The following is a 25,413-nucleotide window of genomic DNA, read 5'->3' as shown; positions in this document are numbered from 1 at the left end:
GGATACTGGAACAGATGTGGCAATCTTTTATTAATGATCAGATAGTAAAATTAGAAGTTCTTCTCTCTAGGTACTGTCAAGGATTTATTTCTGCTTTTGTGTATAAAGTCATAGAAAATGTATAAATGAATAGGTGTGTCTGTTACTGTAAAATTTAACAAAACCACATTTTAAAAAACCTAAACTATGGAGTCATAGCTTAATAATTTGTGATCTAAAATATTCAATTATAAGGAAAAAGAATGCCTTCAAGGGAAGTACTTTTTACAGAGAGAATAATTTGAAGATATATGTCTAACAGGCCACAAAACATATTAATAGAATGCCATCCCCAAAGAAAAGTTTTCTATTCATATTCCATGCCCTGTACTATTGTAATTTCATTCTTTTAACAAAATAATGTTCCTTCAAAAGTTTATGTCACTCTTCTAATTTTTAATATGTTCCTGCTAACACTTCCTTTCCTTCTATTTGTCTTAAATTAATAGTTGTTGCTACTCCACAGTTCTTTGCTGTCAACTTAAAATGTAAATGTGGTAAGCCATTTTCCTGTGGGTAGGTTGTGATGGATTAATTTCAATTATGAAAAATATGAAGTAATGAGTACTAGTGTTTATTATGGAAAGTTATTGCTGGATATGACTGTTCTTTGTTTTGTTTTAAATTCCAGTCAGAAGCTAACAGTTCTGCCATGTTTGGAAAACTGATGACCATAGCTAGTAAGTTTTTTTTATTGACTGATGCTTAATTATCACAGTAGACAATTTGCCTAGCAGAATTACTATTGAATACTTAATAAAAGAAAGTAATTCTTGGACCCACTGTGGTAGCCTAATGGCTAAAGTCCTTACCTTGCACACGCTGGAATCCCATATGTGCGCTTGTTCTAATCCCAGTGGATCCACTTTCCGTTCTACTCCCAGCTTGTGGCCTGGGAAAGCGGTTGAGGATGGCCCAAGGCCTTGGGACCCTTCACCCATGTGAGAGACCAGAGGAAGCTCCTGGCTTCTGATTGGCTCAGCTCCAGGTGTTGTGGCTCCTTTTGGAGTGAACCAATGGATGGAAGATCTTCCTCTTTGTCTCTCCTCTGTAGATTTGACTCTCCAATATAAATATATAAATCTTTCCAAAAAGTTTTCGTTTAACAGTAATTCTTAATTATAATTCTAAAAATTCAGAGTTTTTATAATTGTTAATTATGTTTCTAAGAATCAGTTGGACTGATATGCTTTTAATTGCTCATCTTAGGAAAGTAGGGTAATTGTCTTAACCAAAATTGCTTCTCTTACAGAGAATTTGCCTGATCCTGGCAAAGCACAAGATTTTGTGAAGAAATTTAACCAGGTTCTTGGCGATGATGAAAAGCTGAGGTCTCAGTTGGAGTTACTCATCAGCCCTACCTGTTCCTGCAAGCAGGCGGATGTTTGTGTGGTTAGTGGTTACACTGTCACATTCTTTCCCTTGTTTTATTTGAAGAGCTTTGTTTCATTATATGATAATATTGTGCACTCTGAATTGCTTAGTTCCCTTTATTTACCACTTACTCTCCAGCCACATACCAGGAAAATTCTAGAGGAGTAACCCAGGGAGATTGGTCCAAAAATTGAGCAGGATAAAGTATTTTGTATCTTGGATACATTCTTTGAGTAAATGGTACGAATTTTCTAAATGCTTGTCTGTGCATGCATTTTCTTCTCTTTCGTATTATGGAGAAAGTCCTTGTCAATGAATCAGCAGTAGTAAAAGTGTCATATATTTTATTCAGTTTATGGATAAATTCCTATTTATACTTTTGTCCCCATTCTATTCTTGAACTTTTAATTTCAAAGTCACTGTTCATTGAAACTATTAGGAAAGAACATGTCATTTGTTCTCAGCAGTTGAGAAGTCTGAGATTCAGGCCTGATGGGTATTTGTTAACACAGATATTATGTCTCCTGGGAAGAGAAGGTAGGAGGGAAAGGCAGAGAGAAATGCTAAGTTCTGTTAGATAATAGCCATCACAGAATGTGTTGTTTTCTCTTAGTTTACTCTTTCCTATAATTTAAAAAGTAATTTGATACCTGGCAAGGAGTTTTTTACGTATTTGAAGGCAGCATTACAGAGAGGTAAGACAGTAAGAAAGAGAAAGAAAGCAATCTTCCGTCCACTGAATCACTTCCCAAATGGCATACTTGGCCAGGGAGAAGCCTAAAGACTGGAACTGAGTCTGGGTGTCCTAATTGATGGGAATAACTCAGGCTCTCAAACAGTATCTTAACTATCATTTCTAATGTTTCCCTCTGAAAGAGGCCAGCATATAACCTCATGTGCGGAAAGCAAAGATGGGGCTTGGCTTGGTGGTGGTTACTATGTGTCACTCCGACTGGGTTGCAATTCCACTGGTGTACATGAGGGCAGAATATGGGGTAGGCAGGGTTAGACTGAGCCACTGCTTCCAGGATGCTGGGTGTGGCTTCTCCCCTTCTCCTCAGCCCTCCCCGCCGCACTACCACTTTACTGCCCACACCCAACCCCCAAAACAGAAAAAAGAGAAAATTAGAAACAGTGGTTTGCTCCATTTTCCTCAACCCTTCCAACCTTAATCAGTGGTCCACATGGACATGCATTCTTTTCAGCTATGTAAACATCTAAAGTTAAATTAAACAGTGTCCTTATAAAAATGCCTTTCTTCCTCACCTTGAATTCCCCTGTTCATATTCTGGCTGCTCCACTTCCCATCCAGCCCCTTGCTTGTAGCCTGGGAGAGCAATTGAGGACGGCCCAAAGCCTTGGGACCCTGCACCCACTAGGGAGACCCAGAGGAAGCTCCTGGTTTTGGATCAGCCCAGCTTCTGCCATTGTGGCCACTAGGGAGTGAACCAGGAGACGGAAGATCTTTCTTGCTGTCTCTCCTTCTCTCTGTAGATTTGACTTTCGAATAAAAATAAATAAATCTTTTAAAAAAAAAAGAGTAAGATAGGGATTTTATATTGTAGCATTTTAAAGCTTTTTTAATGATATTTGCATTTAGTAAATTGTAAGTTTATTGTTATAAAAGGTATTTATTGCTTTTTCATTCCATAACAGTGTTTAATTAACCAACTTAACTAGTAAATATATATTGGTAATAATAATCTGTAATGATAACATATATTTTATTAGAAATTTCTGAAACGTTTTTTAGGGATTCATAAAGAACATTTTAGAACAAAAACGAAAGTGTTAGCTGTCTTGTAGAAAGGCTTTATTTAGTTGAAGGTTTCTTAACTGCTTTTCAGTTAATACCAGTTAATTTCTGGTGCTGGATTTGTATAGCATACGTGTGACACCACTTCTTGTGACACCAGCTTATGCTATGGGTGCATTTGGTGCTGCTCTCTAAGAGTATCCTGGGGAAAGCACCATAGAAATGCTGCTGTACCTACATGAGAGACAAGTGCGGAGCTCCTGGCACCTGGCACTGGTCTGGCCCAACCTCAGCCTTTTCTTCCATGTGGGGAGTAAACTAGTGAATCTTTTTTTCTTCCTCCAACTCCGACTTTCAAGTAAATAAATAAAATTTTTCGTTGCTCTTAAATATTTCTGCTTATTGTTTTAGATGTGTATATGATGATTTTTGTTGTATATTATCAAGTATTTACTGCACAACGCTTCATATGCTATACTTTCTTTTTTCCCCGTTTTTTTTTTAAGGTTTAAGATCTTTAAGGATTTTTTTTTAAATCTACCGTCAGAAAGGTAGATTTACACCGAGAATGACAGGCGGATCTATCCGCTGGTTCAGTTCCCAAATCCCCACAAAGGCCAGAGTTGAGCAGATCCGAAGCTAGGAGCTTCTTCTGGATTTTCCACATGGATATAGGGTCCCAAGGCTTTGGGCCATCCCTCACTTGTCTCCCAGGCTGCAAGCAGGGAGCTGGATGCAAAATGCAGAAGCAAGAGCATGAATCAGTGCCGTTGGGATACTGATGCATGGAGGTAAAGAATTAGCCAAATGAGCCACATCACTGGCCTCTGTTGTTTTTACTTGAGAGGCTAAGAGACAGAATGATACAGACACAGAGAGAGAGCTCTGATCTGCTGCCTCACTCCTCAAATGCCTGTAACAGATTGGACTGTGCTGAGGTCAAGGCTGGGAGCCAAGAATTCCATGCCATTCTCCATGTGGATGGCAGGGACCCAACGACTTGATTCACCGCTGCCTCCCAGGGTCTGCTTTGGGGAAGCTGCAGTCAGGAGCCAGAGTCAAATCCTAGCATGCCAGTGTGGCTGTGGGCATCTTAGCCATGAAGTCAAATGCCCATTTCCTTTAACGTTTAGCTTGCATGACACAAGGGATTAAAATTTGGATAACTCCGATTTCTACCCCTGTTAGACTTCACATATTAACAGAAAAGTTTTTGTGGCATAGTAAAAAGGTTTATTTATTTTATTTTATTATTTTTATTGGAAAGTCAGATTTAGAAAGATAAGGAGAGACAGAAAGATTTTCCATCTGCTGATTCACTCCCCAAGTTGCTGCAACAGCTGGAGCTGAGCCAATTCAAAGCCAGGAGCCAGGAGCTTCCTCTGGGTATTCCAAATAAATGGATACAAGGTTCCAAGCCTTTGAGCTGTTCTCATTGCTTCCTCAGGCCACAGGCTGGAAGCTGGATGGGAAGTGGAGTAGCTGGGATTAGACCGGGCGCCCATATGGGATTCCGAGCACACAAAGGAAGGAGTTTTGTCACAAAACTACCACTCCAACCCATTTTTTCCTCCTCTGTAATGTGTGTAGAAAACTGTGTTAGTTGTGTGGCTTGCTCCTTGTATCAATATCAGGTTAGAGTGTAATAGAAAATATGAAACGATTGTTTTGAATAACTTCCAAAATAAACTTTTGTCAAGTATTACTGGCTCTCTATATATGTATAAATGTGTATTTAACCAGTTCTGTTGCTATGCTTACATAACTGTACTACATATTCCTTATAAGCATACGTAGTACTTTGCTTCCTTAAGCCTGGTTTTTTTCATTTATTAGTCACCTATTTTCCAGGTACTGTAATATGGAATACCTAGTATTTATTCAGTTTTCCTCTTTCTTTTAGATGACCTCTGACATATTTATCTTTTTTTTTCCCCCCTGGGCCCATCTTTTATTATTATTATTATTTTCAAATTCTTTTTTTATTTTGACAAACTTTACATAGTTAATTTGGGTGAAAAGGGTCAAGGGCTACAGGAAAGTGGGTAAGACTATTATTTTCATCTTGTTTCCTTCATATATCTGAGGTAAAGGGGGATATTGAGGGAGAAGCCCCACCCAGTTTCCTACCCACCCCAAGTCCCGCATGTGGGACATGCTCTGAGATATTCGCTCGAGTAGTTTCAATAGTTCCCCAGTTATGAATTCCTGCCAATCTCGCCCCTCCAAACACCATGAGGTCGTTGAAAAATCCGCTGATTGACATTGTCCATCATAAAATCTATTTGCCCGGTATTTCGTTGCCAACCTGTAGCTGAGGTGGTTGATTAACTTGTTCCATCTTCTGTCCCTTCATGGTTAGGGTTCTGAGTCCGGCATTTAAATTTGGGAAATTGCCAAAAAAACTTTGTCTGAGGTGTTCCCAGGCCAGATACTTGTATGCACCAGCAAATACAGGGCCCAGCACAGTCCAAGACCCCTGTCAGCTGGTAGTTGCAATTGCTGGGTTGATTCTGTTTTCAGCCCCGCCTTCCACTGGAACCAATGGGTATTTCAGTCCAGACATATTTATCTTATGTCAAAGCAAATACTTTTTTTTTTAGCTTTTCTTCATTTTATTATTATTTTCTTTTTATGATGCAGTTCCATAGATCCTGGGATTTCCCCTATACCCTCCCTAAGCCTTCCCCCGCCACCAACACACATACTGAGTTCCTCTATATTATTGCTATAGTATACTTCTCCATAAACAGTCATATGTCCATCATTGCGGGCATAGACAATGGCAGAGTCCAGCATCCTATTGTCAAGATATAGTTAACAGTTTCATTAGAAGTCCATTTTGATCTGGAAGTAGAGATGCATACTGCATCGTATCCTCACATGTGAACATGTCAATCTCCATTACACACGTACTGTACATCCCCTTAAATGAAAAGCCAGAAAAGAATTAACAGAAAGCAAAGAAAAAAATTTAAAATGCCATGAAGTTAAATGACATTGTATTAAATGACTAATGTGACACTGAAGAAATCAAGAATCGTCTTGAAGGAAATGATGCTACTCTGAGATGAGGCAGTGAAGAGTTTAATGAGAAAGGGTTTTGAAGAGATAAAATTAAAAAAAATCAAAATCCATGAGATATAGTTTCCACTGATCATTGTTGGTGAGATGTTTCTACTGTAGGCAACAAATAGAAGGGTTTTGTTTTTTCAATCCAGTATATCTATCTGCAGCATTTGATTGATGAGTTTGAGTCATTTACATTCAGGGTTTATATGAATGAGTAATAATTTTGTCCTGTCATTTAACTATCGGTTATTAATTGATTGAATCTCCTGTTACTTTACTGGGATGTTCTTCACATTTGCCTTGGGTTTTGGTGCGTGCTATTTCTCTTCCCTGTCAAGAGAACATCTTTAAGTGGCCCTTGTAGGACATATTTGGAAGAGGCATATTATTTTAACTTTTCTTTACTATGGAAGAATTTTATTTTGTTTTCAAGGCAAAGGAAAGCTTTGCTGGGTACGTTATCTTGTCCTTCTCTTGTGGATCTGTCATATGGGACCAGGGGCCCAAATATTGCAGCCTCTTTGACCTGATGTAGGGGCATTAGGCGTGGACTGGATCAGAATGGAGCGTTTATTACGCGAATCATTGTACATATGGGATGCCTGTGTCTCGGGTGGCATCCTAGTGAGTTGCACCACAGTGCTCACTCCTAAAACTCAGCTGTAGAATGTGAGCCCATGTCTACAACAAAGTATTTAAGGTCTCCGCACAAATTTTTGCTTTCTTAAATGCTTGCTAATTTTAATCAGACATTTTCTAATAACTTAATAATAATTTCCTTTAGAATTTTTATCCCTTATAATTACACTCAAACATAAATGATATGTAATCTAATGTGACCTTTATCATTAAGATCAAGATGTCACTGAATTTTAAATAGGACCCTTTTTTCAACTTTTTTTTTTTTTTTTTTTACTGATCATGCATCATTAAAATCCTGGTATTTAAAAAGCTTACAAGTGGACTAATTATATTTTTGTTACTGTTTTATAGTTTCAGGCTACATTTAGTGTATATTTATCATTTTCTTATTTATGCACTGTGTGTTGAATTTAAAAGAAAGCATTTGAAATAAATTTTACCATGTCAAGCACACTGTGTATGTAATCATAATTTCGAGGAGTCAGTCTTAATTTTTTCAAAGGCAGTTTTACAGAGCAAAGTGAGGAAGATCTTCCATCTTCTGCTTTACTTGCCAAATAGATACAGCAGGCTGAACTGATCTGATCCAAAGTTATAAAAGTTAATTAAGAGCCTCCTCCATGTCTGCATCATAGGTGCAGCACCCAAGGAGTTGGGCCATCCTCTGCTGCATTCCTGGATCATAAGCAAGGAGCTAGATGGGAAGCGGAGTGACCGGGATACAAACTGGCAGCCATGTGGAATGCTGATGCTTGCAGTTTAGGTTTAACCTTTGTGCCACTCTTTACAGTTACTTGGTTTAAGAACTTTCATCAAGATTGTCTCTTTGTTGGAGCTCATCTTCTTTGACCTTATATAGGGAGGATTTTATTTTTGCAATCTTAAAATAGCATTGAATAATTCTGTGTCTAGGTTACTAATTAAACAGTTTTGAGAGTTCATGATTAATTCAGAAAATAGTGAAAAAGTCACAAATATCTATTTATAAATATCTTCCATTTAAACATTAAATCAAAGTAGTATTGTATCAGATTATGAGTTAGTTAACAAACTTACCCATGAAAATGTAAAATATATTTTTTAAGTTGAGTTCTGTAAAAATAGTTGTTAATGTTAGATAAGCATTTCGTGGGGAACAAGCATGAAACGTGCAACTAAATTGCTGGTTAAGATATACACATGCAGTATCAGAATATGCAGGTTTGACTCCTCATTCTGTGATTGTAGCTTCCTCTCGTGCACCTTGGTTGGCCACGAGTTCCTGGATTCATTTCCTGGCTCTTCAGCTCCCAAGCTTTGCATACGTTGAACTGGTGAACCTTAGACTCTTAGTCTGACATGAACTGAAATTTTTCTTGTTTAGCTTTCTGTTGGATATTTGAAGTACTAGTTTAAACAGCAGTTTGTGTGCCTGAGGTTGAGAGCTGGCTTCACTTTCTATTGCACCGTCTTCCTAGTCCACTCCTTCCTTGGAAGGCAACAGGACTGCCTGCCACTTACAGGGAAGACCTGGCTTGGCGTCCTGCCTTCTAGTGTTGGCCTGACTGCAGTGTCTTCTTGTGATCATTTGAATCCTCAGCAGTGGGGTAGAAGACCTCTTTCTCTCTCTTCTGATTTTTTTTTCCTTATGCCTTTCAAATCTATTAAAGGTAACAGCCATGTGTTTAAAAAAAAAAAAATGATAACGTGGAAGGAACATAAGGCAAAAGGCTAAAACCATTCAGAAACCCAGTCTCTGTTCTCCCTGTCCATCATTTGCCAAGGTTGCTAAGTGAGTGTCTAAATATTAGTAAGAATATGAAACAGAAAGCCTTTATTCAACACTGTTGGTTTTAAACCTTTGTGTTTTAGGCATGTAGTCTTTTGATTTTAATTTTTATAACATCAGTGTGAATCACATGATAAAGCTGTTTTGTTTTTATAGAGAGAAATAGCTCGGAAACTTGCAAATCCTAAGCAGCCAACAAATCCATTTCTAGAGATGGTCAAATTTCTGCTAGAAAGAATTGCACCTGTGCACATTGATTCAGAAGCCATAAGGTAAGATATATATTTAAATCCTGCGTGCCTAAAGAAATGTAAATAGTTTTTAATGGCAGAAGCATACTTGTTAAAAATGAAAGCAGGCCTGCTGATTTTATGATCTTTAGCTTTATTCAGTGCTCCTTTTTGAAAAGAGTTTTTGTCTTTATTGTTAGCCTTAGTAAGGTTTATTGAAGAAAACTTTGAAAGTACAGAATGGAAGAAACAAACTGTCTGAGGTTTCTTAAATGTTTTAGAGGAAACATCCAACTCTGTGGGAGCGTTTGTTACACCATTGCTGACTTAATGTGTGAGGATAGTACATGGAAAAATAAACAGAATTGCCATTGGATGGCTCTGGTTTTTAAACATTAGTGTTTGAAGTTTTGGAAAAAGTTGTTTTAATTTATGTGATTTTTCATTTGCTTTCAGCATTCATATAACACCTCTGAAAGTGAGAATTAGAGATGTTTTACAGAAAGTACCATAGATGTCTATGGGTTGCAGCAGTGTCGGACATTTTATAAAGTGCTTGTTAGTTATTTTTCCAATTTATGATTTGGATATGTGATTTCTTTTTATGTGACTCACTGATAAGGTTGTATCAGTTTACTGTGACTGACATAATAAAATAATCACAGATTGGGTCGCTTTAAAAATAGAAAATTTCTCATAGTTCTGGAAGGGCCATTTTCAGAGTAGTGTATCATCAGTTTGATATTCCTGCAGACTGTCTGATTCACAGGTGTTTCTGCATAGTATTTTTTCTTTGGGCCTGGCATATCTGTAGTCCAATCTCCTTTTCTCATAGGAATATACATTTTGCATTGGGGCATACCTATGTGATCTCATTTTTTGTTTTATCTTACTTGACAGAGTTATACAGTGGTTCATTCCCAAAATTGCCAAGTAGCCAGAGTGAGGCTGTTCTGAAGCTGGGAGCCAGAAGCTGCTTCTGTAGGTGCCCATGGCCTTGAACCATCCTCCCTGGTGTTCTCAGGCCAGTAGCAGGGAGCTGTATCATAAATGGAGCAACTGAAATTACAACTGGGGCTCATAAGGAATGCCAATACTTCAGCTAAAGTGCTAGCTAGTTTTGCCCCAGTGTTGTCCTCCAAGTGACCACATTTTACTATAATAATCTCTTTTAAGTCCTTGGATCCATGAATGTCCCGTTCTGAGATGCTACAGATCAGAGTCCATCTGAATGGGGTTGGGAAGCATGTCACTGTATAGTGGAAAGATTGACTTCATTTTGAATTTAATTTCCTTATCTTCTAATTTCCTCATTTACACAGAAGAGAGATAAGGAAGTTGGGATTTTTTGTTATTGTTTTTCAGACAGAAAGAGGTTTATCCACAACTAAATATCATCACTACTATACATTAATATTTTACATGACAGTTTCTCTCACTTTATTCTACCTCTTTTTCTGGTTAAGAAGCAGAGGCAGACAGGGAAGTAGGGAGTTTTAGTTTGTTGATTCATTTCAAGCTGGGCCAGGGCCAAAGCTAGCAGCCAGAACTGCACATGCACATAGGTGTCTGGTTTGGGTGGCAAAGACCTGAACATAGGAGCCATCACTTGCTGCTTGCTTGGGTCCACATTGCAAGGAAATTGGAATCAGGAGCTGGAACCAGAAATTGACCAGGCACCATGATGTGGGATACAGGGAATTTTTTTTTTCCTTTTCTGTTTTAAAGATTTATGTGTTTTTATTGGAAAGACAAATTTACAGAAGATCCCCTTTCCTGGGGGTTCTGAAGCCCTGACCTCATTGCCAGTGGCTTCCAGTGCCAGTCCATCTGGTCCCACTGGTTGGTTTTCTAAATAATACAGTGTTACAAAACTGATTTAAAGGAAGAATACTGGTTATATGCAAATACTACTTCACTTTATACTTGTATGAGTAACATGAGCAAGGAAGGATTTTTATAGCAACTAAGGTTGTCAAACCATTTTCCCATGAATACTGACTGCCTTATAAATCATAAAGTTGTAAATAAGCTTTGTACTGATGAAATTAAATCTTTAATTGCTTGTATTTGTAGTATATTATTTCCATTTTATTTTTTTACACTTTTTTCTCTGAAATTATATTGAAAGTGTAAGCCAAAAATATGCTCAGCTATCACATAGTCTGAATATTAAATCTTCTCTCACAGAAATTTAATTGAATGTGATCCTGTTAGTTTCTATGTACGTTTTATTGTAATACAGTTTGAGTATAGCCTTTAATTTTGTTATATTTCTAATTGACATTTTTTTTTAATAGTGCACTTGTAAAATTAATGAACAAGTCAATAGAGGGGACAGCAGATGATGAAGAAGAGGGTGTAAGTCCAGATACTGCTATTCGTTCAGGACTTGAGCTTCTAAAGGTATTTTTGAAATAATTTTGTCTCTTTGCATGCTGTATTTTGTATTGTTTCCGATGTGCAAGCTGAAGTGATTGCATAAGAAAGTATTTAAAATATTAAGCATGTATAATGAGTGTTGTATTTTTCTTTAAGAATCACTTTATTTTTATTGGAAAGGCAGATTTACAGAGAGAAGGAAAGACAGAAAGATCCATCCACTGGTTCATTCTCCAAGTGGCCATAATGGCCAAAGCTGAGCTGATCCAAACTTGGGAGCCAGGAGATTCTTCCAGGTCTCCCATGCAAGTGCAGGGTCCCAGCACTTTGGGTCATTCATATGCTTTGCCAGGCTACAAGCAGGGAGCTAGAAGTGGAGTGGAGCAGCCGGGACACAAACTGGTACCCCTATGGGCTTCCTGCATGTGCAGGGAGAGGATTTAGCTACTAGGCTACTGTGCTGGGCCCAAGAGTTTTGTTTTATAAAAGCATTTTGCATCATATTAGTATTTATAATAGAAAGTAAAATTTGAAATTTTGTTTCCCAATGTGTTTTTTTTTAAAAATATTTGTATGCCAAATAACCTGATAATTCAGACAATCTAGCGTGGTAAACTACAAAAATAAATTATTATGACAGCATTCGAGTAGATAATTTTTCAACAATAAGTAATTATAATAGATGCCAAAGAACTCAACATATTGAGTAACCAGTGACAGCCAGTTTACTGATGATTTTCTGGACAATGTATACCTATTATGGAGGAAGCAGAATCCTGCAAGGGGATAGTGATTGACATATTTGAAAGACCCTTGGGAGATAAGCCAGAGGAAACAGGTTGCTTTGGGGAGTGATAGGCAACAAGGGTGTTCGCTTGTTTGCAGCCTGCGGAGAACCTTAGAGGCAGAGGAAGCTAGTTTTGGGACTTTGATCCTGTTGCACATAATAAAACTTTGATTGGATTTGTTAGAGACAGGAATAAATCACATGTAACCTAAGTAAGTCACTTGAGAAGAGATATTTGAATGTAGTAGAAAAGAGAGATGTGATCGTATTGTTACAGTCTTACATATTATGGATATAAGATTTTAATAATATAATATTTTTATTTGGGCTGTATCATTACCTAGTTCTAAAAGCAAAATCATTGTTTAGATCAATATTTTTAAATGAGTTGGTATAATGTAGTTTTTCAAATTCTTAATTTCCAAGTTATTAAAACCTAACAATTAAGTATCACTCCAGTTTTACTGAGTGAGCGTCTTTGCACTACACAGCTCTTCAAATAAACAGTGCTTTTAAATTAACAAAGACTGCTTGGTTGCTTCTTCTCTTTCAGCCTCTTTTCTTGAGTGAATTCTCTAACTCATAGCAGATGAATTTTAGAAGCAGATCATAAATTCCTTAAACATAGGTTGGGTATAATGAAATAAATATATTTGTAGCCCTAATTGTAATGAGTAAAGTTTTTGTGATATATTACATCTCACCTAGTTTCAAATTGACTACATTTTTGTAAGTCCAATAATGCTCAAGTTAACATTTTCTGTACATCTCACAAAGATTGAGACATTTAAATATTTTGACTAGACATTCTTGCAGATAAATAAAATAGATTTATAAACTGGTCATTATTAACATTGGAACTCCAAAAATAGGGCAAAGGCTGTACATCAAGTGCACTAGAAATTAACATGTATTATTTCTGTTAATATCTAATTAGCCATAGCTAAATATAAGTAATGGTAATTCTGTTTTGTGTAACTAACCTTAATTTTATTCATTGTAGGAAATAAAATAGAAAATAATTCTTTTTTTAGTAGATTAAGTTCCATCTACACATCTAAAGCTGTATCTGTTCCCCTAGGTTCTGTCTTTCACACATCCTACCTCGTTCCACTCCGCAGAGACATATGAGTCCTTGTTGCAGTGCCTGAGGATGGAGGATGATAAGGTAGCAGAAGCTGCTATACAAATTTTTAGAAATACAGGCCACAAAATAGAAACAGATCTTCCCCAGATACGATCGTGAGTATATTTTTTCAAGTGTGTGAAACATGGAATGCTTTTGTATCTGTCATAAGATAGGGAGAGAAAAATAGTGTTCATTCAGATGCTGTTTTTCTGTATCGTCTTTGTTGTTTTCCACAGCACTCTCTTCCAATGCAATGCTTTATTGGGCTAATTCTACCCCCTTCAAGCACCAGGATCCAAAATGGGTACTGGTTTGTGTCCCAGCTGCTCCACTTCCTATCCACCTCTCCTGCTTATGTCCTAGGAAAGCGGGCAGGGATTGCCCAAAGCCTTTGGACTCAGCATCCATGTAGGAGACCTGGAAAAAGCTCTTGGCTCCTGACTTCAGATCAACTCAGCCTTGGCCCTTAGCAACCATTTGGGCAATAAACCAATGGATGAAAGACCTTTCTCTAGCCTTTCTAATAAAAATAAATAATAAATCTTTAAAAAGTAATATAGGGCCTGATACAGTAGCCTTGTGGCTAAATCCTTGCCTTGCACCTGCCAGGAATCCATATGGGTACCGGTTTGTAGCCCTGCTGCTCCACTTCCCATCCAGCTTGCTGCTTGAGGCCTAGAAATGCATAAGATCACCTTTGACCCTGCATCCATGTAGGGGACCTGGAGGAGGCTTCTGGCTCCTGGCTTTGGATCAGCCCAGCTCTGGTTGTTGTGGCCACCTGGGGAGTGAAATAGTGGATGGAAGATCTTTCTCTATATCTCCTTCTCTCTGTATATCTACCCTCCCTAAATTTGTCCTGGGAGTTTGTATTGGAAGAATGCATTACTTGTGGCTGTGTTCAGAATAATTCAAAATATAAACCAGTCTTTCTTAAGACTATTTCATTTACTTACATATTTTAGAGAGGCAGATTTACAGAACCAATACCCATATTGTACCCTGGCACTTGAAGGTAGATTACACAATTCAGCAAAATACCCAGGACATAAATTGGCACATAAATGGTTTGCTGTCTTAGAAGTTGGCTCTGTATGTGGTATGCCACAATGCTGGCCCTTGGAGATTTTTTTCATGTTAGGAAAATCTGTCCTTTTTTTTTTTAAAAGGTAATAATGGCCGAATTAAGTTTGTTCACAGCTTCTTGTTGTTAAGGCTAATAGGGAAAGGAGGAAAGCACAACGGTAAAGAAACAGCAACAACTGTGATAGCACACTTTAAGAAGAAAGCAAGGAAAGTAGTAGTTTGTTTTTTTTTCAAGGACAGATTTGTAAAATGAGCAGGAAAGAGAGCAGTCTTCCGATTATTGGTTCACTTTTTTTTTTAAGATTTTATTTTTTTTTTTTTTTTATTGGAAAGGAGAGACAGAGAGGAAGATCTTATTCCATGCACAAACATTTTAGCACATTTATTTAATAGTTTTTGGGTAGTATCCAGGAATATCTATGTGTAGATACCTGTATTTGCATTTCTCTCTGTGGTGGTGTTTAACCTGTTCATCAAAACTTGGCCTTTGCTATTCTTTTTCAGTGGCTACTTTAAAATAAATGTAGATTGTAGTAGGGAATGCGAAAATTAAGAATGTCTATTTAGAAGGTAATTATAAAAATATATTGGGATATTTCATTTTTTTATAATTGTGGTGACTTTAAAATAATTGTCTCCTGATGTAGCATTTTTTGGTGAAGCTTCATCCAAAAAGACAAAGCAAGAGATAGTCAAAAAGAATAATAGCTTCAAAAAACCAGTGGCTTCAAGAAAACCAAAAAACTGTGATATTATTTTTTGCAGGACTTTAATACCTATTTTACATCAGAAGGCAAAGAGGGGTACTCCGCACCAGGCAAAGCAGGCTGTGCACTGTATACATGCCATATTCTCAAATAAAGAAGTCCAACTTGCACAGATTTTTGAGGTATATGTTATTCATAGATGGTATTTATGTGCGTCTTTATGTTCAGACCTCTGAGATTTAATAAAAATGAAAGATAAATTTTTTCTTAACTATTTATTTGTAGCTCAACACTAGAGTATAAATTCCTTGGGAGCAGGGATTTGTTTTATTTAGCCATATACTCCCAGAACAGGCTGTAGATGTAAATGCTTTACAGTGAACAATGCTTTGTTTGTTTATGTTAGAACAACTTATTTTTAATGCTTTGGCTTAATGATTCATTTATCCACGAAAGGTGTTTGGCCACACAGCATTGTTATCATTTTGAATCATCTCATCTAAAGTAGTTGAAAACCTTTCCTGAAAGCTAACCCTTGTGGGTTTTTTTGTTTGTTTGTGATCAATTGGCTAATTATGCTACTAAAATGATGTTTCTGTCATCACAAATTGTAAGTAATGTGGAAAGAAACCAGGAAATGCATTTTTTAAAAATAATTCTAGATCATTTAACATATTCCCTCAGTGCTAGAAGACTCCTAACATGGCAAACAATGTTGATAGGTTGAAAATAATGTTGGTTTGAAAAAGCAGATAAATTTCAGTTCTTTTTCTTGGGCATAATTTCTTCAATTTGAATTTGTCAATCTTTTTTTTTTTCCCTAAATGTCAGTTGTCATGTATTTAAACCATGATCTAACATAATTGACATTAGTTGTGGAAACACTATTAAATTTAAAAAGACTCAGGGAAATTTATTGTTGTCGTTGAAGTAGTAATATTTATAAAAGCTATTTGAATTTGTGTTGTGTTTTTATAGCCACTCAGCAGGAGCTTGAATGCCGACGTTCCTGAGCAACTTATAACTCCCTTAGTCTCCTTGGGCCACATCTCCATGTTAGCTCCAGACCAGTTTGCTTCCCCGATGAAATCTGTAGTAGCAAATTTTATTGTGAAAGATCTACTAATGAATGACAGGGTAAGTTTTTTATTCAATTAAATTTAGAGTTATAAGTTTGCTTACATCTTTATCATGGAAACACCATTTCTATTTCTCTAGATAAAATTTTGTTTTGTTCTGGTTTAGCCAATCGTTTTTCAAACATGTATTTTTGTTTCAAAGTCAGATGTACAAAAGGAGACCCAGATCCTGCATCTGCTGGTTCACGCCCCACATGCTGACAGGGGATGTGGCTGAGTCGGTATGATGCCAGGAGGTTCTTCTGGATGTCCCTTGTGCATTCAGGGTCCTGAGAACTTGAGCCATGCTCCACTGCTCTCCAGCACCTATTTGGATTGCTGGCAGAGTAGGTCGAGGATTAGTCTACTGTTCCACTGTGGTGTTGTCCCCACTGGCCCTCATTAAGTACAATATCTTAGAGATGAGTTCCTGACTTCAGGGGAAATAAAAAAGAATATGAGATAATTGTGTTATTATGTCTCCTTGTGAATACTGTTGAGTAAGAGAGGGACGTGACTGCCACGTCTCATTTGAGATATGTCTCCTACCTGTATTACGGGATTTTTTGTTTGTTTGTTTCGGCTTAAGTAACAGTGAATGTAAATTAATAGAGGAGATTTTTTTTTAAGATTTTTTTTAATTGAAAAGTCGGATTTACAGCGAAAAGTAGAAACAAAGATCTTCCATCTACTGGTTCACTCCCCAAGTGGTCACAATAGCTGAAGCTGAACTGATCCAAAGCCGGGACCCAACAGCTTCTTCCGGGTCTCCCATGCAGGTGTCAGGGTCACAACGCTTTGGACTGTCCTCTGCTACTTCCCCAGGGCAACAGCAGGGGGTTGAGTACAAAGTGGCATAACTGGGATTCAATTCGACACCCATATGCGAACCTGCAGGATGTAGGGCAAGGACATTAGCCACTAGAATACGATGCTGGACCCACATGATATATTTTCTTTATTGGAAAGGCACATCTACAGAGATGAGAGAGAAAGCTCTTGTATCCACCAGCTCACACATATCCCCCTTAGAAATGCCAGCTATCATGATTATAAGACTAAGTGAAAACTGAGAAGCAGGAATTCAGTGCAGGTCTCATCTGGGATAGCAGAGATCCAGCTGCTTGGGCATCCCTGTTGACATTGCCAAAAGCTAGACAAAGACAAGGAGATGGGATGCGGGCCTGCACAGCTCTGTTGATTGCTGCACCTGATGCCTACCATTTGTCATGTCTGAAAATATGTAGAGAACTGCATATTTTTGTCCTTTACACAATTTTGAATTTTGTTTCTGTTCTAAGGTTTTTTTTCTTTTATGAACTACCCCATATAGTAAGGGTTTGTGAGATATTTGCCAAACTTAGATGACAAGGTTTCACCCTAGGCTGGTACTGTATAACACTTAGATCCTTTTTGGGCAAATTATTGCTGCCCCGCTTCTGATACAGCTGCCTGGTAATGAGCCTGGGGAGGTGGTGGACAGTGACTTAATTCCTTGTGCTTTGGCACCCATATGAGAGATCCATAAGACTCATTCAGTTGCAGCGATTGAAGGAATGAACCAGCAGATGTAACTCTGCCTTTCAAATAAATAATGTTTTAAAGATTTATTTATTTTACTTGAAAGGCAGAATTATAGAGAGGGACAGATTTTCCATCTTCACTCCAATGGTGACTACAATGGCCAGTGCTAAGCCTGACTCAAACAGGCGCCCAAATGGGATGTCAGCTGAGAATTAGCTTGCCATGCCACTGCATCAGTCTCCTCAAATAAGATTTTTTTTAAAGATGTATTTTATTTTATTATATTTTATTTTATTTTTGGAAAGGCAGATATACAGAGAGGAAGATCTCCTGTCTGATGGTTCACTCCCCAAGTGGCCGCAATGGCTGGAGCTGAGCCAATCTGAAGCCAGGAGCCAGGAGCTCTTCCAGGTCTCCCTGTACACAGGTGCAGGGTCCCAAGGCCTTGGGCCGTTCTCAACTGCTTTCCCAGGCCACAAGCAGGGAGCTGGATGGGAAGTGGAGCAGCCAGGATTAGAACCAGCATCCATATGGGATCCCAGCGTGTGCCAGGTTTAACCACTACGCTATTATGCCTGGCCCCAAATAAATAATTTTTTTAAAAAGATTCCCCTGCATGTCATCTTCCCAGAGTTTGATGCCTACGAGTATTAAGATTTTTCAACCATTCTGAATTAATTTTTAAATATGCTGTCGTGGTCCACCCTCATTCTTTTGATTTTGGGTATCCAGTTTTTTGTGTCATTTTGTATTGAAGAGGTGCTTCATTTTAAAATCTCATTACAGTTCTTTCAGCAACGATTTGACTTGGAAAATTTTTCAAAAGTCAGTTGCCCATAAATGTAATGTTTTCTGTTCCTCATTCTCTTCTTTTGTTTCATATGTCTGATGATAACATTGTTATAGTTTTGAAATTGTGAAATGTGAGTTGTCCAACTTTGTTCTTGTCAAGCAGTACTTGATGACTTTTCAGTAGATATTTCTAGAGCCTGAATTATTCAGTATGTAAAATTGTAAATGAGCACGGGCAGCATTCTGACACACACTTCTATCCCATATCAGAATACTGATTTGTGTGTTAGATAAAGTCCAGGTGCCAGGGTCGTGGAAGATAAGTACTTGGGCCTCTGCTACCCTTCTAGGAGAATCAGAATTTGGTGCCAACCTCAATCCCAGCTGCTGTGACCACTTGGGGGAATGAATCAGAGGTTGAAAAGGCCTCTCCCTGCCATTCTGCCTCTCAGATAAATGAGTAAAAAAAATAACAGCCATATGAGCAATTAGAACATTTTTAACCTTTGCGTAAAAAATTCAGAGGAACAGGTTAATTTTTTTAAAACTTGATGATCAAGAGCTTATATTTATTTAGAAGCTAAGCTTATTCAATTTTTTATAGTCATCAGGTGAGAAGAATGGGAAATTATGGTCTCCAGATGAAGAGGTTTCCCCTGAAGTACTAGCAAAGGTAAAATCCTATAGGTATTGTTAAGCATTACTCTGAAAAGAAACACAGAATTTCTTCTGTTGACCTAGCAGTTGCAAGTATTTTTAAATGAGGTGCTTTATATTAAGGATTTGTCACCAAATTAATCCTCAATATAATTTGTAAAAGTTGTGGTCATGAGGTTTAAATAGGTATGTGATATCGTCTTTAGTGAATTCCATTTTGTAGTCATTGTATATTCAATCAAATTATTTCCAATGAATATAGCAAAAAAAATTATGATTGTAATTTGGAAACTTTTAATCAAATTGCTCACTGAGTCAGCATCAGACTTGATTTTTTCAGTAGTTTTTCAGTGCTACAAGCAATCTGAACATTTTAATCAAAATAATCTATAGTTTAAGTATTTCAAAATACTTAAAATACTTTAAAAATCTTGGTCGAACTTGTCTGAGTGAAAAGCTGAGTTCTAGAGCTCATCCTTAATTCTGTCATAACATAACCTCTTTTTCCTAATCTGTTGTAAAATAGGATATTTCTCAAAGTCAATACATGTATAGCTATGGGAAGCGTATTACTGGGACTATATTTGAACAGAATAAGTATTGGTTTTCATTATTACTATTAATACCTCTTAGAAATACCTAACCAAACTTGTCTGTGGTGACAAGGTTATTTAAAAGTAACAAATGCTTCCCTCTAATTGAAATTTTGAATTGCTTGCTTGCTTTAGCATGTTAATATTTTATAGGTGCAGGCGATTAAACTTCTGGTAAGGTGGCTATTGGGTATGAAAAACAACCAGTCTAAATCTGCCAATTCAACTCTTCGGTTATTATCAGCGATGTTGGTTAGTGAGGGTGACCTGACAGAGCAAAAGAGGATCAGGTAAGGTTTTTCTTCCTTTATAATTATCTTAGCGAAAATCTTGTGTTAGAAGTTATATAGGAGTTATTTACCTATTACTGAATGTTGTAATTGGGATTTATTTTTGGAAGCAAATCTGAAGCAGTCACTTGGGGTTTACATTCGTTAGAGTGTATTTTACTAATCGTGTATTTTTTTCACTTTTAAAGACTGATCATTTTTTTTTCTCGTAGTTACATAGTTTAATGTTAGAGTTAGTATCAGTATTTGCTGTATCCAAATGAATATTTGTTTCCTTTGTTGTCTGCAAAATGCTATGAAAAGCACAACAGCAAAAACTTGTAAGATCAGTAGTAATATGGAACAAGTGGAGGGACTGAGCAGTTTCAGAAAAAGAGTTTAAGCCTTCCTGGTTGTATACAGAAAACACTGTATGTTTCTACAAAACAAAAGTAAATGTTTGTTGAATTTCAACACAGTTTTTTTTCTTTAAAACTGTGAAATTGTTATCTCTTCTGTTTATTTTAATATGTAAATAAAAGTTCATTGTGTTATGATTCTTGTTTCCTTAAGTTCTTGCATGGGGCTATGCGCACTGAGATAACTATAGAATCCAGCTTGTAATGCATTCCTACCTTAGAGTTTGTGTTAAAGGAGAGGGATTTAATCATTTATGTATACCTTCAGTATTTTTAGTGTCTTTGTATCATGTTTTACTATGCCATTTTGGATTTCAAGAAGCAAATTTCATGTCTCTAGGGGAGGAATCAAGAGCATCCCCAAGTCTCCCGCATGTGTGTCGGGGCCCAACAGCTTGGACCATTCTCCCGGTGTTTTTTTCAGACTAGTAGCCCACATCACCATCAGGAGAGGAACATAAGCGTTGATTCTATTGGTTGTGCTGCAGATTTGTTCCATACATTGACTTTTATGTGTTAATACTGCATGGAGGATTGTTTTGAAACCTTTAAGAAATGGGAAAAGCTGGTTTGAAAACTGTCAGGCTATCTATAAGTTACAAGAAAAGAAAAATCAATTTTCAAATGATTTTTCCCCAAGTCCAATCATGTAAAGAATACCTATTATTTGATCACTTATAATAAGTTACTGTGCCAGGCCATTTAAGGGCAGCTTGACACTCTGAAAGATGGGGAAATGTAAAGCTTTGTACAAGATCACATTAATAAATAAAGTACAGAGTTTGTTGCTAATTCTGTAGTGTGCCTTCTCTTGCAATGACAACAAATTATCTGAACACCTGATAGTCCTTGCCCTTGAGGTCATCTGGGGAGTGAAGTAGCAGATGTTGAGTTCGTGAATTCAGTGTTGGTTTCCTGTTTTTGTACAGTCCACTATCCATAAAGTATTTCCAAGTATTTTGCACTCAAAAAGGGATCAAAGCATTGTTATGAATGATCGTGGTTATAGGAAATGTTTATTTCTTTTTGTTTGTTTATAGTAAATCTGATATGTCTCGCTTGCGATTAGCTGCTGGTAGTGCCATAATGAAGCTTGCTCAGGAACCTTGTTACCATGAAATTATTACCCCAGAACAGTTTCAACTCTGTGCACTTGTTATTAATGTAAGTAACAGTTTTCTTTTCAGTTGTTTTGTTAAACCATTTCCTTTCCTTGATCATAAGTCCATTTAATATTCATAATGAAATGCATTTCTATTGTTATCTATTTTAATATCTCCCAAACATTAAATTATTCCTCCCATATGTTTTTTTTTTAATTTTTATTTATTGTTGCTTACATTGTATTATGTAGTACAGTTTTATAGGCGCTGGGGATTCCCCCCACCCCTCCCATACCCCTCCCCTCCCATATGTTTATTACATTAATTTAACTGGTACTGTTTTTGTACTGTTACAGGATGAGTGTTACCAAGTAAGGCAAATTTTTGCTCAGAAGCTACATAAGGCACTTGTGAAGTTGCTGCTCCCGTTGGAGTACATGGCGATCTTTGCCTTGTGTGCCAAAGATCCTGTGAAGGAAAGACGAGCACATGCACGACAGTGTTTGCTCAAAAACATTAGTATACGCAGGGAGTACATTAAACAGAATCCCGTGGCTGCTGGTAAGTGGCAAGTCCCAAGGATGCAAATATTGCTTGTCACTTGTTGAGGGAGTGTGGTCATTTAAATATTGCTAGTGCAATTCATAATTATACTGGGTTTTTAATAAAATTGTGCCAGAGTAGTTAATAAGATGAATTTAAATGAAATCCTATTTTGTGAATCCTATATATACTTCATAAAATTTTTTTAGATTATTATGTAGTTTGATTTGAAGCTCATCAGTTTCTGTTTTGTTTTAATATGTTTGAGAATAAAAGAGTATCAGTGTTAATCTATGTGTCTTGTGCCCATTAAATTAGAAATACCTATAGGAATAATACAAACTAATGCCAGTCTTATTATAGTAAATAATGATGTTTTTGTTTTAGAGAAATTATTGTCACTGTTGCCGGAATATGTAGTTCCTTACATGATTCATCTGCTAGCACATGATCCAGATTTTACAAGATCACAAGATGTTGATCAACTTCGTGATATCAAAGAGTAAGTTACATTGTTTTATTTCCTGTTAGTCTCATTAGAATAAAGCTTCTTGGGCCTGACACGGGGCCTAGTGGCTAAAGTCCTTGCCTTGAACGCACTGGGATCCCATATGGGCGCCGCGTCTAATCCTTGCATCTCCACTTCCCATCCAGCTCCCTGCCTGTGGGCTGGGAAAGCAGTAGGGGACAACCCAAAGCTTTGGCATCCTGCTCCCACGTGGGAGACCCACATGAGCATCTGGGCTCCTTGCTTCAGATTGGCACAGCACTGGCCGTTGTACTCACTTGGGGAGTGAATCATCGGATGGAAGATCTTCCTCTCTGTCTCTCCTCCTCTCTGTATATCTGACTTCGCAATAAAAATAAATATTTTTTTTTTTTAAAAAAAGAATAAATCTTTTTGTGATTTATCTATTTATTGTGAATGCTAAGTTTTACCTTTCACTGTTGTTCCCATCTGAGCAGCTCTTGGTGCTGGTTTTTCTCTCTGTTTGCAGTTATCTTAGCTCAGTCTTTCCATAGCTTAGTTTGGTTGTTTTAGTTTTCCTGTTATGTGAGTTTAATTGCTTGTATGATTACAGGCTTCAGTCACTTCCATTTAATATAGAAAGCCATGTAATAAAAGTTGCTTCCCTTAAAGCTTTTTTTGTTACCTCAAAATATTTTATCTTAAAGAGTATAAGTAATTAAATATTTGACAAAGACTAGCAATAAAATAAGATTGCTTTTACTAATCAGAAGTATTTGTCACCAGTGGAACAATTACAAAAACTGTTCAACACATATTTACTTATGTTATATAGAACTTGATTTGTATCATGCCAGATTTTTTTATTATGAAAAGAAAGCCAGGTTTGTCTTAAAAATAAACTCCAAGAAATTTTAAAGCAGCATTTACATTGTTTGTTTTTTGCTGGCCTTTTGCTTTGCAGACTCCAATAGATATCTGCACCTTATGTTGAAAGTACTGTGCTTCGTTTTAATTTTTCTGTTTTAGACAGAATTTGTGATGTGACAAAATTTTAACATTTATCTTTCTCTTCTGTGGCTTTGATAAGCAAAATGATGTCAAAATCTTTCTAGTATTATATCTATGTCAGCGTTGTTCTTAAGGAACCAGGCTATGAGCTACTTACACAGGAAAGAAGGTTGGAATACCAACACAAAACAGCTGAAGATACTATCTTAGCATTTCCAATACTTGAAAATAAAGCTACGTGTGAAAGAAATCTTAAGACCTTTGGTTACTAGATTTTTTTTTAAAAAGATATGTTTAGGGACTGATACTTAGCCCAGCTCTGGCCGTTGGGTCCGTTTGGAAAGTGAACCACCGTGCAGAAGACCTTTCTCTCTCTCTTTCTCTCTCGACCTTTCTCTCTCTCTCTGTTTCTCTCTCTATTGTTGTTGAAGATTTATTTACATTTTTTGTAAAGATGGTTGTACAAAGAGGAGAGACAGAAGCTGAGCTGTTCTGAAGCTAGGAGCCAGGAGCCTTCTTCAGGTCTCCCACCTGGGTACAGGGTCCCAAGGCTTTGGGCTGTCCTCCACTGCTCCCCCACGAGCAAGGAGCTGGATGGGAAATCCAGTAGCTAGGGGAAGAATCGGTGCCCGTATTGGATTCCGGTACATGTGAGGGGAGGACTTTAGCCAGTAGGCTACCGTGCTGGGCCCAGATACCTAGGGTTTTTTTTTTTTTTAAAACACTGTCTCATGAAATATGTTCTTTCCCCCTCAAAGATTTATCTTGGCATCTTGGTAAAAAAAATCAATGGAGCCTATATACAAAGGTTTAATTCTGTGCTGTCTAGTCAGTTCATGTATATCCCTATGCTTTTGTGAGCTTGATTGCTACAGTTTAAAATTTGGAAATAGTATGTATAGTATTAACATAACATGTTCCAGTGCATTATCTCTGGATAGTCTTTCACTTATAGCCCTGTTTTTGGTGTATAAGGCTTATGCCTCCTTGATTGCCTTTTTTCCTGTGTTCTAAATAAATAGTTGTGTTCTTAAAATCCTTCTTGGATTGTTATCCAATAGTGTACAGAAATAGAACTTTATTCTATAAAATGTAGTCACTTATTGAAGGGTGGATTTTCCATGCCATAGTGAAGACATTGCTGAGCCTGCCATGTTCTGTGTGTTGGCGCATCCAGTCGTATCCTGGCTTGAATTCTCCTTCATGCTTACTGCTGAAGTGTTCCCTTAGGATGGCAGCAGTGACCCCATTCTGGACTTCTTGCTGCTAAGTTAGAGGACTCAGACTATATAAGTTTACTTAAAGGATAATGTTTTGTAGCTTTTGTTTAGTTGGTAGGTATGTTTTGTACTTAGAATTTGTTTCATGTAAATTATCTAGATTGGGTGCTGTTGTTCATTTTTGCTAATTCATTTCATTTCTGTTGCATGGCATTAATATTTCTATTTTCATTTCTGGTTTTGTAATGAGAGTTTGTTTTGTACTTAAAGGTATTTTGTTTGTTTTTAAAATCAACCTTCAGTTTGTTGATTTTTCTGTGTATATCATTTACCTCTGCTATATCTTTATTCTTTCTATTAGCTTTGAGTTGTGTTAGCTCACTTTTTTTCCTATAATTTTAAGATATTATCTGCCATGTTGCAAGTACCTAGAACAGGCAAATAGCCCTCATGAGGGGAAGTCAGAACCAGGAGGAAGGAAGTAATCAGTCCAAGTTTCAAGAGTGTTGGCCCGGGCGGTAGGCTGGTGGCTAAAGCCCTCGCCTTTCATGCACTGGGATTCCATATAGACGTCAGCTCATGTCCTACAAGCCCCGCTTCCCTTCCAGCTCCCTGCTTGTGGCTTAGGAAAGCAGGAAGGGATGGCCCAAACCCTTGGGACCCTGCACCCACGTTGCAGACCCTGTGGAGGCTCCTGGCTTTGGATTGGCTCAGCTCTGGCCA

The 25,413-nt window shown here is 37.3% G+C and overlaps 1 protein-coding gene across 1 annotated transcript in view; it reads left to right on the top strand.

Moving 5' to 3' along the window:
* The window catches only part of PDS5A (PDS5 cohesin associated factor A), a 99,117-nt gene that overhangs the window by 51,540 nt on the left and 22,164 nt on the right, over positions 1-25,413 (top strand). The window contains exons 15-26 of the mRNA XM_040966244.1: positions 671-719; positions 1,292-1,431; positions 8,808-8,923; positions 11,182-11,287; positions 13,132-13,292; positions 15,031-15,154; positions 15,951-16,109; positions 19,011-19,079; positions 19,810-19,946; positions 21,385-21,508; positions 21,804-22,008; positions 22,378-22,492. Coding sequence (XP_040822178.1) covers positions 671-719; positions 1,292-1,431; positions 8,808-8,923; positions 11,182-11,287; positions 13,132-13,292; positions 15,031-15,154; positions 15,951-16,109; positions 19,011-19,079; positions 19,810-19,946; positions 21,385-21,508; positions 21,804-22,008; positions 22,378-22,492 — 1,505 coding nt within the window. The remainder of the gene's footprint in view (positions 1-670; positions 720-1,291; positions 1,432-8,807; positions 8,924-11,181; positions 11,288-13,131; positions 13,293-15,030; positions 15,155-15,950; positions 16,110-19,010; positions 19,080-19,809; positions 19,947-21,384; positions 21,509-21,803; positions 22,009-22,377; positions 22,493-25,413) is intronic.

The sequence above is a fragment of the Ochotona curzoniae genome, unplaced genomic scaffold (assembly GCF_017591425.1).
Source record: "Ochotona curzoniae isolate NIBS_2020 unplaced genomic scaffold, NIBS_Ocur_1.0 scaffold_4505, whole genome shotgun sequence".
Lineage (NCBI taxonomy): Eukaryota > Metazoa > Chordata > Mammalia > Lagomorpha > Ochotonidae > Ochotona > Ochotona curzoniae.
The sequence above is the reverse complement of the archived record's forward strand: the minus strand, read 5'-3'. Positions and strand labels throughout refer to the sequence as shown.